The following is a 15,298-nucleotide window of genomic DNA, read 5'->3' on the forward strand; positions in this document are numbered from 1 at the left end:
TCTGTAAGATTACGTATGATATATAGATAAAAAAAAGATTTGAAACATGTGAAATGACCTACTATTAAAATAGCTATAAAAGTGACATGCTAATCTCTGAAATGCGTTACATGAATCATCATCACGTTTTCATCATTCTGAAGCCCACAATTGTATGTAACCGTCACCCCATAGTTATCGGATATATTATAGGAATTTGATAATTTAATTATTAATTACCAAAGTACAATAATACCCTTGTATTACTTAATAAAATTTAGTTCTCGCAGTTCTCGACAATTTTTTGGTTCTCATAATATCTTTTTACTATATATATATATATATATTTATTTTTCAAAGCGTATTAGAAAACCATAGTCTTTTTATCAAGTTAAATTTTATGATAATTTTATAATTATTGAATGCATTTTAATACCAGTTATATTTAACGAGAAGGGTGATGCGACGGCGGTGACGGCAACAGATGATGGTGGTAGCGATGGTAGTGGACGGTAACCATGTGATTATTGATGTAATGAAGGTAATGTGGTTATTTTAAGGCTCAAAAGATGTATGTTGTAAATATTTTTATTAAGAGTATTATGAATATAATAGGTAAAAATATTTTAATTTTAGTGAATAAAAGATAAGTAGTTTGAATAGATATTTTGGGTAGATGTAATGTGTGGATTAAGAATATGTTGAAAGTAAAGATATTTTAGGTATTTTAAAAATAAAAAGGTTAAAAGGGGAAATGAAAATTTGTTTTATAAAGGAGTTTTTTTTAAATCTTAAATCTTATTATGTTAATAATTAATTTTATTTTGAATTTGGGTATGACACGCCAATTTGTTGACTTTTTTAATTTATTTTTGGAGTATATACCAGGCATCAAATGTATAGTTTCTTCAAGTCTTTTGACACGTTTGGAGTCGTTAGGTGATGCGTAGATTTGTAGCCTTTTTGCTTGGTGGATAATTAATTCATCAAACCTCAATAGTCAAAAAAACTTTATGAGGTAGATCAGAAATTGTGGAACTTAACCAGCATGGAAGAGGATGTCACATGTCTGTCATCAGTCATCACGACTTTCTTCCTAAGAGAATTTCTAACATATATACCCCATTTCTTTAATTTTACATAAAATTAATACTTACTTGATGGCATACAATTTTTGATACAAGTATATACTTTTAACTGCCTAAACCCCCAATCACAAAATTTTTTGTCGATAGCAAAGAATATTTTAAACTAACTGTCAATAAGCATCATGCATGTACACTATCTGTCTATCTTTAACTGTGTACATGTAAGCAGGCAAATTATAAACACTAAAGTTAAGAGTAACATATCTCCAATTAATGCAAACTTAACCATAAATATTTTGGTAAAGTTAATCCAGACCTTAAAAAACATAGAAAAATATCAAATTCAGAATACATTACATGAATGTAGTGTTACATATATTTCTGTTACATTCAGGCTTTAAGCTATGACATATACCAACCTAATATGTATAACAAAAGTTTTAACTTAATACAATTTCCAACCATATCCTTACTATTGGACACTATAACTATTATATATACTAAGAATAAAAATTCGTTTACCATCTTAGACACTGATATACAAGTACCCCTGATGTATGACTTTAGTCCATTACCTTTTAGCTAACTTCATGTTGTGAAAAAAGAACATATCTTTGAAGTTTTCCTTATCATATACATAGCAAAGGACCATCTAACAGCAAATGCACTTGCATACCAAGCCAAGACAGAAAAAAATGCTTGTACATAGAATAGTTTTCTAAGGCTCCACTGGGACAGAGTCGTCGAGTTTTGATTCTGGGACAGGTGGTGCAGGAGACCGAATCATGACACTTTGGATGAAAGCAATCATCTGCACATACACAAATCTCTTCCATAAGTTCTTAAATCTATTTTGCAAACGCCTTATGAGTTCCTTAAATATTTTTTATACAGTTTAGGTATCTGAATTGTGCAATCTAAGCATAAGTGACACTTATCAAACTATTGCAGGTCATGTTATTCACTGTCTTGTCATATTAAAGGAAAAAATAGGTGATACTGATAAAACATTTGTAAATTCTACATGGCAGTAATCAAGTATAAATCATTTGTTAGATTATTGTCACTCACCTTAAAGTATGTTTTTTGTCATAGAAAGTTAGAAATAAGGAAAATGTGATTTTTATGAAAGACTCGTTAAATCTTACTAGGCAATAGTCAAACTCATTCATTAGGTGTGTATGGTTTGTTGCCAAGCTATTTTCAGTCAGCATATCGCGATTTTGATATAACACACACACAAAAAAGTTATATTTTCCTTCTTATAACTAAAGGTGAAAATCTGGGTGGGTTGGGTAACGGGTCGGGGTTGGCTTTGACAAACTGAACCACTTTTCTGTCCAAAAGTTTTTTACACAGTTTGTGTGCTTTTTTTTATTTTATTTATTATTACATAAAAAACATACCTTCAATAATAAAATTTGTAGAATATATAACTTAGAAGGTTATACTCATCAAACATACATGTATAATGACACATCTGACCCGTTTGCTTTCTAGTTTGTATTTTATACTACTCGTTTAACCGTTAGTGAAAAAACATTGCCCCAATCCACATTCATAAGTAACTGAGTTAACAGTTTCACCTCTATTGATACCCAACTATATCAAAAACCCAACAAAAGTCTATTAAGAACAGAAAAATTCATACATATTAAAGTACTTACCACGGCAAATGCAGCACACACAAGACTAAAACCAGGAAAGACAAACGGAGCATTGTCAGATAAGAATAAAGCTGCAAGAAGCAAACCTTCATTAGATTCAGTTAAAGCAAATAGAAGGTTAATATACTTTTGAAAGGGTAGTCACCTGTTAGAGGACTAAAAATTAGTGGAGAAATAATGCTAGCAAATGAACACAGGCCTGTAATGCACCCTTGAGCCTTTCCCTGCATAACATGAAAATGTTTTACTAAAAATCCATTTATTGTTCAAGTTCCCATTTATCGCGACCTCATTATTATGAATCCATAAACCAAATATCCTTAGTAGTACCTGCTCGGTGGGACCGACTTGTTTGGATACAATGCTACGTAACTGCAAAATACACTTTCTTATTAGGTAACAGTAAACTAAAACTTGATAACAAACACATAGATGATAGAACTCACGCTTGGTCCTGCAAAAACAGCCAGAATCTGAAACATGGCTGCAAAATAAACCACCTGTTGTAAACAAAATGCATTAGCAAAACCATGATGTATATAGAAATGTCTATTAAGAAATAAAACATGTACTTGATAGATATGCACAAATACATACCCAAGAAGACCAAGCTATGCTGTACAGGAAAATCTGAATACAAAAACCAAAAGGTATATAAGAGAATAATCAAGTTAAAAATTATAAAATGTTCTACACGTGATAACTGTATGTAAATAATATATTTTTATCATTGAAGCTATTGAAGACATTGTGATATGCTGAGAGTATGATTCTATAAAAATTTTCAAGTTAAATATATCACTAGAAATAGGCTTACATGTACACAGTTAAAGATGAGCCCAATTGCAAGAATTTTTTCTTCTTTGATTACTCTAGCCAACAGTGGCATAAGAACCATCTGCAAGAGTCAGATACAAAACAACTTTTAGTCTTTTAATATATAAGTTTATAAATGTTACCAAAAAACTATTATAATACATACTTGAGATATGATCCCTGCGATACCATTGATGATCATCAAGTTGGCATACTGGTCTTTATCAAAATGAAACTCGGCCTTCAAATAGTACTGCATGATATAAAAATATGATGCTTAATTAGCTAACCATGTCTTGAAATAAAAGACTAGAATTAGTATCAGTGTTAACTCATTATGGTATATCATGTACCAATAGTGCAGAATAAAGGCCTAGTTCACCCAGACTACTGAAAAATGCCACAATAGCTGCCTGTGAAAATGTCCAGCTGAAAACAACATTCACAACAGAATACTTTAGCTATTTTTTTTTTCTACTGCATCATTATATGGTATAAGTTGTTATTATTATTAAAATGTGGAAAGTAAATGACATATATACCTGCTCCTCAACAATAAAATTGAATCATGTAATGAAGGAGTTGTACGAACAGGGCGTCGATTGTTGGTACATCCTTTTTCAAGAAGACATTCATTAACTGTTTCTTCTTTCAACGACGTGGCTATCACTGCAGCTTCCATGCCGGATTCTGGCAGAAAAATCCTCATGTACACGACGGAAACCATTGCCACGGCTGCAGATACTTGAAAAACTGAGGCTTCTGAAGGGAGGAAACGAGTGGAGAGATTTCCAAAGACAAAAGAACAGGACGATATGCCAGTAAGGATTCCAAATGCGGATGCCCGTCTTGTTAGTGTCACATTGTCTGCCTGATATTTATGTCAAAGAATTGTGAATCAAGTACAATATATGATAAATATAATGCAAAAGATATATAGAGATTAGAAAAATTACCACATAAGCATGAGCAAGGCAAAGCACACTTCCTTCACAAACCATGGAGGTGAGTGTTTTGAGTGCATAGTATGCAAAGAAGTAATTCCTCTCTCTGCTATATGCCAAAATTACTGTTTTACAGACCAGTTAATGATAAGTTAGTAAATGTACACTTTGCTTTGTAAACTACGGGGTGTTTGTGTTTAGCTTATTTAACTTATGTTTATTTAAAAAAAGCTTATTGCCATTTGAAAAGTCTCATAATCAAAGGTTTCTATAAGTGAGCTTATTAAGGTTAATAACTTTGATCTAGTTGGATGAAAGAAAATGCTTACTGTGGTCTAGATAAGAATATATGCGTTATTTATCGTATAGATGATACAAGTTTCTCATTGATATAATACTCGTATTAACTATTAAAATGTACGTACGTTCGACTGTGTTCTGAAGTGTTGATTTGTTGTTAGACTCCTTATTGATTAAGTTCTTAATGATTTGGGCTGTTGCCTGGCTGGGCTAGTTGGCTTTTGGGCTTATAAAGGCATGTAGCCCAGATGTAAAATTTGACTGAGTATTTTTCGAGATTTCTAGTTTTCCAATAAAATATACATAAAAATGTAATGTAGTTAATTAGAGATAAATAAATGAGCAACATCCACATCAAAATACACATTGCACGATATTGATAGTGATGACATTGGGTGGTGATGACTTTTTACTTTAAAATCTGATGCATCTTTTGATTTGTCTTTTCTTGACTATCGAATTTGTCACTCCAAGTCAATAAAACTATAAATGTGTCATTTTAGAACATTTTTTTTACTTAAACGAAGTCGTTTTGGTAACCTATTTTACATGAAATCTTATAAAAAGGTAACTTATTTACATGAAATTCCTATTAAAGGTAACCTATTTTGTTTTCGTCTATTTAAAGGAGCTTATTTTCAAAAAATTCCTAATGAAGGGTATATCGTTAGTTTTTGACAGACGGAGCTCGTGAAGTGCCACGTCATCAAGACGTGGCACTTGACTTTGACCGACTCATATATATATATATTGAAATTAGGCCGGTCAAAGTCAAGTGCCACGTCATCAAAACTGATGACGTGACATCGGTGACGTGGCACTTAACGAGCTCCGTCTGTCAAAAATTAACGATATACCCTTTATTAGGAATTTTTTGAAAATAGGATCTTTTAAATAGACGAAAACAAAATAGGTTACCTTTAATAGGAAATTCGTGTAAATAGGTTACCTTTGTATGGAATAAACCCTAAAAAAATTGTCAAAAATATATAGAATTTCTAGACAATAAACCTAAAATACAAATAAGAAAGTTGTGGTATCAGCATTCTAAATGTGTAAAAAGTGGTCTTGGGACGTTATCTTTGATCTAAAGCGAAAAACAAATGGTATCAAGAGTAAAAAGAAGACTTGGAAGTTGAGACATTAAAGAAAAAGTAGGTTTTGGGTGCTTTATAGAAGGATTTGCCAAAGATGATGTAAGAAAGAAAGGCAATATATACAAAACCATAATTATATTGTATTATATTTTTCTGGGTTTTATTATTTCATACTTAGATTAAAATTTTAATAAAAGTATCTGAGTTAGAGTCATGTTAGTTAAATCTCACTTATATACTAAAAATAGTAACATTAACATAAATCATCAATGATAATAAATTATACAACCATAATACCCACGCGCTGCGACGAGATTTTGTTTTAGGAGTGACAATTTGTTATAAGGATAAATATGGTAATTTAGTGTTGTAGTGTGTGCAAGAACATTTTGAGAAACATAAAAAAGAGTTTTTTGAGAAAAAAAATATGCTTAATTTCTAAAGACATACTATAAATAAAAATTTAAAATGCTTTATAAAAAAGATAAGATAAAAATTAATTAATCTAAAAAATATGACTGTATAACCCGACAGTCGATAAAATCGGCTGATGCCACCTCTAACGACATGTTCTAACCAAAATTTATAATCACCTACCGACTATCGTCATACACTTCTAGTTTAATTTTAGAACGTTTTAAAAGATTAGGAAAAAGTTGCTTCAAGTCCATTATAATGAACAGGGAAGTAGCTAGCTAGTGATAAAACATAAAAACCCACTTAAGTGGCATATAATCCCCACTGAGCTGCTAAACTTTTCATTCTATAGGTTCCTAAAATCTGTACAATATCTGGAACAGTTTTTAAATTCAATATCAAATAAGACATTGCCACTTACCTTTTCTTTTCGAAATTTTTTGCTTTTAAAATACTAGTATATTATTATATTTTTGACCACATCTCACGTTGATTCCATTTCGAACAATTTTCAATATGATATACTCGTATGTGATGTATAATAAAAGTGATTGTGACTGATAATCGATAAGTGTCCAAAATATTCATTAATAAAATATAATATAGCACTGTAGCAGATTTGTGAACAAGAGTCATATCTTAAATAAGTTTTTTTTTAAAGATATGAATTAATCCCGAATGTGAGGAGTCTTAATCGGGCTCGCATTATTATATCCTAAATAAGTATTCGTTAATTACCTAGACCTATATTTTATTTGGTCGGAAGAAGTATTAGTTTTTAGTTTTAGCTAATCTAAAAAAAATTATAATGTAATGATGATAATAACAGTGATTTTAATTAAAAGGAATCAAATTAAAAATGATAAAAAATTAATGCTTACCCAAGGGTAAAGTAGTGAGCAACATAGGAACAGTGAGCATGACCTTCCTCCCATAATTGTCGGATAGATTTCCGATGAGAGGCATCATCACTAGGCTCCCCATCCCTGTTATCTGCACCATTTTTACACATACATACTTATAACAATCCAAATCATTTTGTTTCCACACTTTATTTATTGAATGTGACGTTGATGAACTCTTATCTATATATTTAATTAAGTACTAAATTGCGAGCAAATGATCCATACATTTTTAAAAAAAGGAAAAGAAAATGTTAAGTCTTTATTTTTCTTATAAAAGAAACCCTTTATAATTAGTAAATTCTTTTAAAGAAAGTCTTAAATACATATACAAATGTTATCTTAACAAGCTACTTCACAAATGAACCATCTACATGGATCATCAAATGGCAAAAACATTAGATAGATCGTAATATATGGTCCACACAAGTCACAAGCACATGTCATAATACCAAAAAATTATCAAACAACAATCATGACATCTATAACAATATTAAAAACATGATCCACAACTATGGATATTTACGGGTCAAAAATCGGTACAATCGGTTCAAACTTGTGACCTGCAGATGCACCAAAACGGAACAAGGGTTGTTACCCTCTCGGGCGGGTCGAAACAGGTTTTAGTTCACTTATCAGGTTTACGGGGCTTTTGACTTTTTGTTCATCTACATGTCAAAAATTGGTGGACCCGGCATGGCCCAACCCAGCGCAAAACCCAGAAGTGCACCAAAACATGACCTGTGACCCGACCTCTATGCCTTCTTATTTTTCATAATACCGCATTACACCTATAGTACACGATAAATAAGAAAACAAAAACATAAAACACGCTTCGTAAACCAATGTGAATCTCCCTATGGTGGACCCACTAGCACCTGTCACACTGTGGGCGTAATGGTTATTTACCACTGGATGCCGGCCAGTACGGTGTGATGACTACGAACCCGACCACGTTGACCACTCGAGCATAAATGTTTCTATTATATAGCTAGTGTCTAGTTGCATTTTTACTGTTAGTCTCCACAACTTATTACGACGTGTATGATAAATTCTTTAAAAAAAAAAAAGAAAAGATAAAGTGTTGCATAGTGCTGCATTATAAAGCATAGCTGCACTTTACCACGTCTGATAATTTTGATATCGAACTTTCCTATAACTTTAATTTAGTACTATAAATTTTAAAGAATTACTCCATATAATGATAAGTATATATAGAAGAAAAGAAATATGCTATATACATAAAGTGCTCCATTGCTATTTCAACTATCAACAAATGGATTAATTGCTTCAATTTTTGATTTCAGCAAAATGTTCTTAAGAATATAGACAGTTGTTTTATTTAAAATTGATCTTTTTGTAATTAAACATATGAAGAGACATGTCGTGAATACCAATTTACCATTAATAAAAACAAATAAAAAAAAAGTTTGAAATTGCTCGTGTTCACCAAATAAATTTGGAATGGAAGCTTTAGCAATACGAATGACAACAACGTAATCTTTTTATGTTGTATCTATATACCTTATAAAGCAAATCCTCTTTTATTTTCTATAAACTTTTTGTCTATACAAAAAACGAAAATACCCTTATTTCTATAACTATCCTTATAACTCATACTATGAAATACCTACATTACCCTTTACTAACACCTCTTTTTTTTAATTAAACTTTATGCTTTTGAAACATACGTTTTTCATTAACTACACTACCAATTTACCTCAACTACCTTTACCTTAATAACCATACGTTAACGTCACCATCACTTGTCGTCGTATTGTGCGGGTACCCTTCTCGTAAGTAATAACATATTCCACGTTTTTTCGTTAAGGTAGTTAAGATTTAATTTAAAACTAGTTCTATTTGGGTTAACCACACTATCTAATTAAATTGGTAAGTTGAAGTAAAAATCATTTGCATAAAGATTTGCAAACGTGAATGAATATGTCTTTCTATATATCATACCTAGATTTGCAAGCTGACTAATCCTAAAGTGACTTTATGCCAATAATATTGACAGACACAAATTCTTTCCGATAAACCACTATGAAGGTCGTTACGTTGTAAAACAACATACGAGTATATATGTTCCTCATCAGTCCTCACTATCATGCATGCTATTTTAATTTTTAACTTGAGTTTACCTGCTCATACTTATTTTGTCCCCATTTAAATTTCATATATTTATTTTCACTACAGGGAAAATATTTGCTTCTACATTTATTTTTTTACACTTTAAAAGAGAGTGTGAAACAAGATACCCAGTGTCGTTTTATTCACAAAAGTTAGAATATTCCGAAATATTTATACATAAAAAAAATAAGGATGTAAGTAGTTACATACTTGTGATATAGCTATCATAAATTAAAATCAAATCAATTATTAAAAATATATGGAAAATGCTAAAAAAAAAAGCTTCTAGAGCTTCACTTAATATACATAAAAAAAAATTATATCTTTTTATATTAAAAATTTATCTCTGATTTTTATGTTGAGTGTATAAATATTTAATGCACTTTAACTGTTTGAGAGCTTCATCATTTAGCAAATCCCTATATATATCTAAGGAGAGTAATTCAGAGAACTCAAATTGAACTTTTAAGTTTTTTTTTTTTTTTAAATTAAAAAAAAAAATTTAAAAATAAAAAATAAATGGGTAATAAGTAAATTTATAATAGAGAGAATACTATTATTATTATTATTATTATTATAGCTATATGTAACATTTACGCATCGGTCCTTATTGGGAAACAAACGATTTGTCAATCACACTATCACAGAAATGACTTCATAGGATCGACTATACTCCACACGTACGTCCGCACCAACTATATTAATATGTTTGTACACAAATACATAATTTTGTGAGGTATGAATCAATTTTTCACGTTTGTAATACTTAACTAGAATTTTAACATTGCACTAAATTAGTTACGATCCAAAGTGAAAAAGGTGAGATAAACCATATATCTTTGTCACAGTTACTTTAGTGCAACCGATCATGACGACGTACCATTCCATAATGGCTTTACACATACATATAGTAGTGCATGTATGTACTCCCCAATAATTACAGAAAAGTAGAATGAAGCTCCTCAACAATTATTTGTTGAGATTTTAAACCAGGGAGAGTGTAGGATCGAGTGTTAATTAAACTAAAGTTAGAATCTAATGACTTTTAGTGCATCATCTCTCATTATATTACAATGAAGAGTTTGCTTATAGGCAGCTATGAATAAGGTCCCATAAAATGTTGTATATATATTAATATATGGCAATTGAAATTTATAGAAACGATGATTATTTTTTTTATGTATAATATTTTATATTCTTAATTAAGGAGTATATATGAAGAATTGATGATCCATTTTATTGTTTAGCTAGATAAGCCTATACAATGAGGAAGCTGAAGTTACAATACTTTAAAATTAATTTTAACATTTTACAGTAATGCTTTAATTTGTTACGAACTCGATATATACAGATTATTTATATATTAATTTTAGTTTTGTAATGATTAAAACGAATAAATTAATTTCTAATTCTTCACTTCCTCTCTGACAATAGTTAAAAAAAGTCTTTATGTCACACAAAAGAGTTAAAGTAATTGGCCATGATAGATTTTGTTCTCATCGAAATGTTCCAAGACTAAACATAGTATCCAACAAAAGTAGTCAATTGATCTTTTTGAAGGCCTATTTGTGATCCGCGAGGAGCTCACTGTCTTGATTTCCTCTTTAACAAAATGGATTGAAGGACTCTTGTTGGAAAAAACAGAATCCAACAAAAAGTAGTCAATTGATCTATTCGTCCATGTTAAAAAAAAATGTTATACGGAGTATAAATTTTTCTTTTTGTTTAATCTATATAGAAATATAAAAAAAGTTTTTAACGTAAAGTGCAAATGATCGATGTTAACTAAGCCGTTTGAATATAACTTGAAAATAAATTACCAACCACAAAAAAGGTGAAATGATTAAAATATTTGAAGAAAATAAATGCTTAAACCAAAAGTAAAAACACGACATAAATATCTCATTTTAGTTTTAACGTGAATATGACGAAGAAAGCAAGAAATCCACATAAAAAACATCAAAGTTTTAATTTTATACTTATTTTATATAACTATAACGCAAAAGTGCATTTAAACTATTACTTATACTAGCTAGCTAGAACTAAAACTACATAGAAAATTAATTAGCATGCAATTAGACAAGTTAATTAAATAGACATATAAAAAATCATGATCATTACCGCTTGTTGAATTCCTGTGAGGTAAATGGCCAAGGAACACTCATCTTCACCGGGACAAAGTGCCGCCATGCTTACGTCAGTCATGGCCGGAACAACCATGAAATTGGCAAAATTGAACACGAACACCGTCATGAAAAGGTGACCAAGCCCGGAGGAAATGATGGTTTTCTCTGCCATATATTGGTGGTGTGTATGTAAAGTAAAATGAGGGGTGTGATCGATCGAATTGAAGGAAAAGAAGCAATGCTTAATGTGGAAGCCTACACCACCTTCTTTTATATACAAAACTAAAAGAAGATGTCACTATTGGATTATGTCATAATAAAGCAAATGAGTCTCACAAGCCAAGTTACAATTACTCACTCTTATAGATGCCCTCACTCTTTTCATACAATCCTATGTCTGTATTTGTAAAGGAGATAATGAATCTTTTTGGTGACATTACTATAATACCCCTTTGATTAATTAAAGAAATTTTTCACATGAAAACAAACAAAAATAGAAATGTATTATCTACTTTTACTTTCTAGTTTCTATACTTAAATAACATGTCTACTCAATTAATTTGTTGACATGATTATATATTATACAATTTTTCTTTTTTACTCTTACACATGTGTATGTCTTTAGACTATTATTTAGACCCATCAAACATTTTCTATCTTAAAAATATGAGTAATAAAGCGTTAGTTAGTTTTTTATAACTATATTTGTTTTAAACAACTTGATGTAAAAATGAGATTGCAATACATCACATATTACGAGTGGCAGACCTAGCTAGACATTTGCCACTAATACAGTAACACTATTGTCCGTTCTATTGCACGTGCACCAAACCTTGTTATTGATCTGAGTCCAACAACGAGGATCACATATCCTCTGTGTACTACTCTTTATTTGAGCACACATTTAAGGTCGAGTTCTCATGATTTCGATCTCGTGGTCCCAAAACACATTAATTGTTTCATACTTTCATGTAAGGAAATTCTTACTAATTATGAACTCAAAGCTAGTTCACTCCGGTCCACACCGATGTATGCATGTTGTATTTCACATTTGAAATGACATCGCATATATGGTTTAGATTGAAACGAATTAAGTCTAGAGTTTGTATTGGATACATAGTTTTTTAATTTTGAGTTATATCAATTGTTCCTTTTTTAGTTAATCTGGTAGAATTTGTAGTTGATGTACTGTGTGTTAAATCCCACATCTGCCGGGAAGGAAAACCTTATAAGGGACTAGATATCTTACTTATTAAGACGCGTGTTGAACAAAATCGTGAGGCGCTAAGACTAGTAGGAGTAAGGGGTTCTTGAGATGGGGTTCTTTTGCACTTTTTAAGCCATGTAGGATTGTACCAAAAAGCTGAGTTCCCTTGGAGCAAGGGGTTCCCAAGGTAGGGGTTCTTGATATTATTTTTTTTTGTTTTTGTACTTTGACTTTCACTTTATTACCAATTTTTTATTTTATTTTATTTTATTTTTTTTGTTCATCTAGTTCACTTGCATACATAATAACTTAAATAACTTTATAAAAAACAAATAAAACATAAATAAAGTTCTTAATTAATACAAACATAATAACCAAAGTTCTTAAAAATAACATACTACAACATTATTTTTTTTAAAAAAAGAAGACAAATAAGTTACTCATCGTCCGAACTTACATACTCGTTGAGATCCAGGAGGTCCTCGTTATCAGGATCAAAGTCATGTGGTTGGATCGACCAAAGATGATCAACCAAGTCCGCCGTAAGCATGTTGTGTGTTTCTCGGCTTTTAATAGTATGGCGGTTTTGAATTCGTTCTTCGAGTGGAGTCATTTGTTCCCAATAGCCCAGTACTAGAGAAGGTTCTTCCGGATTGTAGTCTTGACATATGGCCTTGTCCTCGTCCTCCAATATCAGGTTATGCAAGATGATACAAGCATAAATCACGTCTTGCATGAGTGTCTTGTCTCAATACTGAGCCGGATGATTAAGGACCTTCCATCTTTTTTTCAACACACCAAAAGCCCTTTCTATACCCTTACGTGTCGCCTCTTGCTTTTTCTTAAAAAGCTTTCTCTTTTCGTCAATTGGATCGGTAAAAGTCTTGACGAATGTAGCATACTCGGGGTATATCCCGTCGCTTAGGTAGTACCCTCTCTCGTAGAAGTTACCATTTGCATAAAAAGATGCTACAAATTAGAGTTATTAGTAAATAACTATATAAATTAAACTTATTAGTAAAAAAACATATTATTAAATTAACTAATACCTGAGGGCGCCAAACCGGATATAAGATCTTCAAGCACAGGAGATGACTCGAATACGTTGATGTCATTAGGAGACCCTTGTGGCCCAAAGAAAGCATTCCAAATCCATAGATCATACGATGCAACCGCTTGAAAAATCAACGAAAGGTCTACCTATGTCCCCCCGTGTGTGGGTGCCTCTCCACGCCGTGGGACACATCTCCCATGGCCAATGCATACAGTCAATACTACCAATCATACCGGGAAAACCATGAACTCTTTCATGCACATCATATATACGCTGAAGATCAGTCCATGTTGGTCTACGTAGGTATGTACGACCATACAATCGAATTACACCTAATAATATAATACATATATATAGAATGTTAAGTAATAATATATAACATACATATAACATATTAACTAATAATATATAACATACATATAAAATATTAACTAATAATATATAACAAACATATAACATATTAACTAATAACTAATAATATATAGCATACATATAAAATATTAACTAATAATATATAACATACATATAACATATTAACTAATAACTAATAATATATAGCATACATATAAAATATATAGCATACATATATAACATATAACATAACTAATAAATATATTACATATATATAACACGTACCACTACAAAAATGCCCAAGCGCCTCCCGTGAGGTCCTCTCCGCCATTTGCAAATACTCGTCAAGCAAATCGCTCGTCACGCCATACGCTAGTTGTCGAATTGTGGCCATACACTTTTGAAGTGCGGTAAAATCAAGCTTTCCCGCGGCGTTTACCCTTTGTTGAAAATATCTATACTCCCGTTCCATGTCGCCAACAATCTTTAAAAACAAACCCTTAAGCATTCTAAACCGCCGTCTAAATTGTCGCGGGGTGTAAGTCGGTTGATCCGCAAAGTAGTCTCGCATCAAGTTTTCTTGTGCCTCTGCGCGACGACGTACAAGAACCACCCTTCTAGTAAAACGCGGCCTCTCTTCTTCTTCCTCCTCCTCTTGCGCGACCCTCATGGCTAAGGTAATGGCGCCAACAACGGCATTTTCGACGGCATCATCATAATCTTCGGAACCGAACGAATCAAAAGAGGTCGACGATGATGAAGACGACATTATAGTGGTGGAGATGATAATATGGTTATGTGAATTTTAGTATATATGTTGTATGTTGTATATGTGTTTTATAAATATAAAGAAGAGATATAGTGTATATATATAGAGAAAGTAGAGGTAGAAAAGAAAAAAAAAAGGTCAAAGTTAACGTTGTAGTTGGGAAAAAAAGAGCCGTTGGCTCGGTTACATAGGCAAGGGACGCGCGTTCCTGAGAGGACTGGGAAGGCATTTTTTTGGCCAGGAACGCCGGCTGGGGCGGTGTTCACGGCGTTCCCCAGGCGCGCGTTCCTCGGCGTTCTCGTACACTTTTTCGGAGAGTAACGCCTTGCTCCTAGCAGTCTAAGCCAAAGTGGACAATATCTTAATATGGTTGCCTAGGCTGTTAAAAATTAGTATGAGAGCCAGGGCCGGCCGGAATATAGGAACAAGAATAAATATAATTATTGCC

The 15,298-nt window shown here is 31.8% G+C and overlaps 2 protein-coding genes across 2 annotated transcripts; both read right to left on the reverse strand.

Moving 5' to 3' along the window:
• Positions 1–1,390: 1,390 nt before the first annotated feature.
• Positions 1,391–11,794, reverse strand: LOC122584630 (tetracycline resistance protein, class H). Its single transcript, XM_043756684.1, has 13 exons — positions 11,465–11,794; positions 7,190–7,301; positions 4,507–4,619; positions 4,093–4,421; positions 3,904–3,979; positions 3,717–3,803; positions 3,552–3,632; positions 3,332–3,364; positions 3,181–3,234; positions 3,065–3,106; positions 2,880–2,958; positions 2,735–2,805; positions 1,391–1,878 (listed from the first exon to the last, which is right to left on the reverse strand). Exons 1-13 carry the CDS (start codon positions 11,639–11,641, stop codon positions 1,786–1,788), a joined length of 1,347 nt encoding a protein of 448 aa, XP_043612619.1. The 5' UTR covers positions 11,642–11,794; the 3' UTR covers positions 1,391–1,785.
• A 1,318-nt stretch (positions 11,795–13,112) lies between these two features.
• On the reverse strand, positions 13,113–14,850 carry LOC122591009. Its single transcript, XM_043763196.1, has 5 exons — positions 14,367–14,850; positions 13,943–14,062; positions 13,726–13,851; positions 13,452–13,645; positions 13,113–13,361 (listed from the first exon to the last, which is right to left on the reverse strand). Exons 1-5 carry the CDS (start codon positions 14,848–14,850, stop codon positions 13,113–13,115), a joined length of 1,173 nt encoding a protein of 390 aa, XP_043619131.1.
• Positions 14,851–15,298: the final 448 nt, after the last annotated feature.

This window comes from Erigeron canadensis, chromosome 1 (genome assembly GCF_010389155.1).
Source record: "Erigeron canadensis isolate Cc75 chromosome 1, C_canadensis_v1, whole genome shotgun sequence".
Taxonomy (NCBI): Eukaryota; Viridiplantae; Streptophyta; class Magnoliopsida; order Asterales; family Asteraceae; genus Erigeron; species Erigeron canadensis.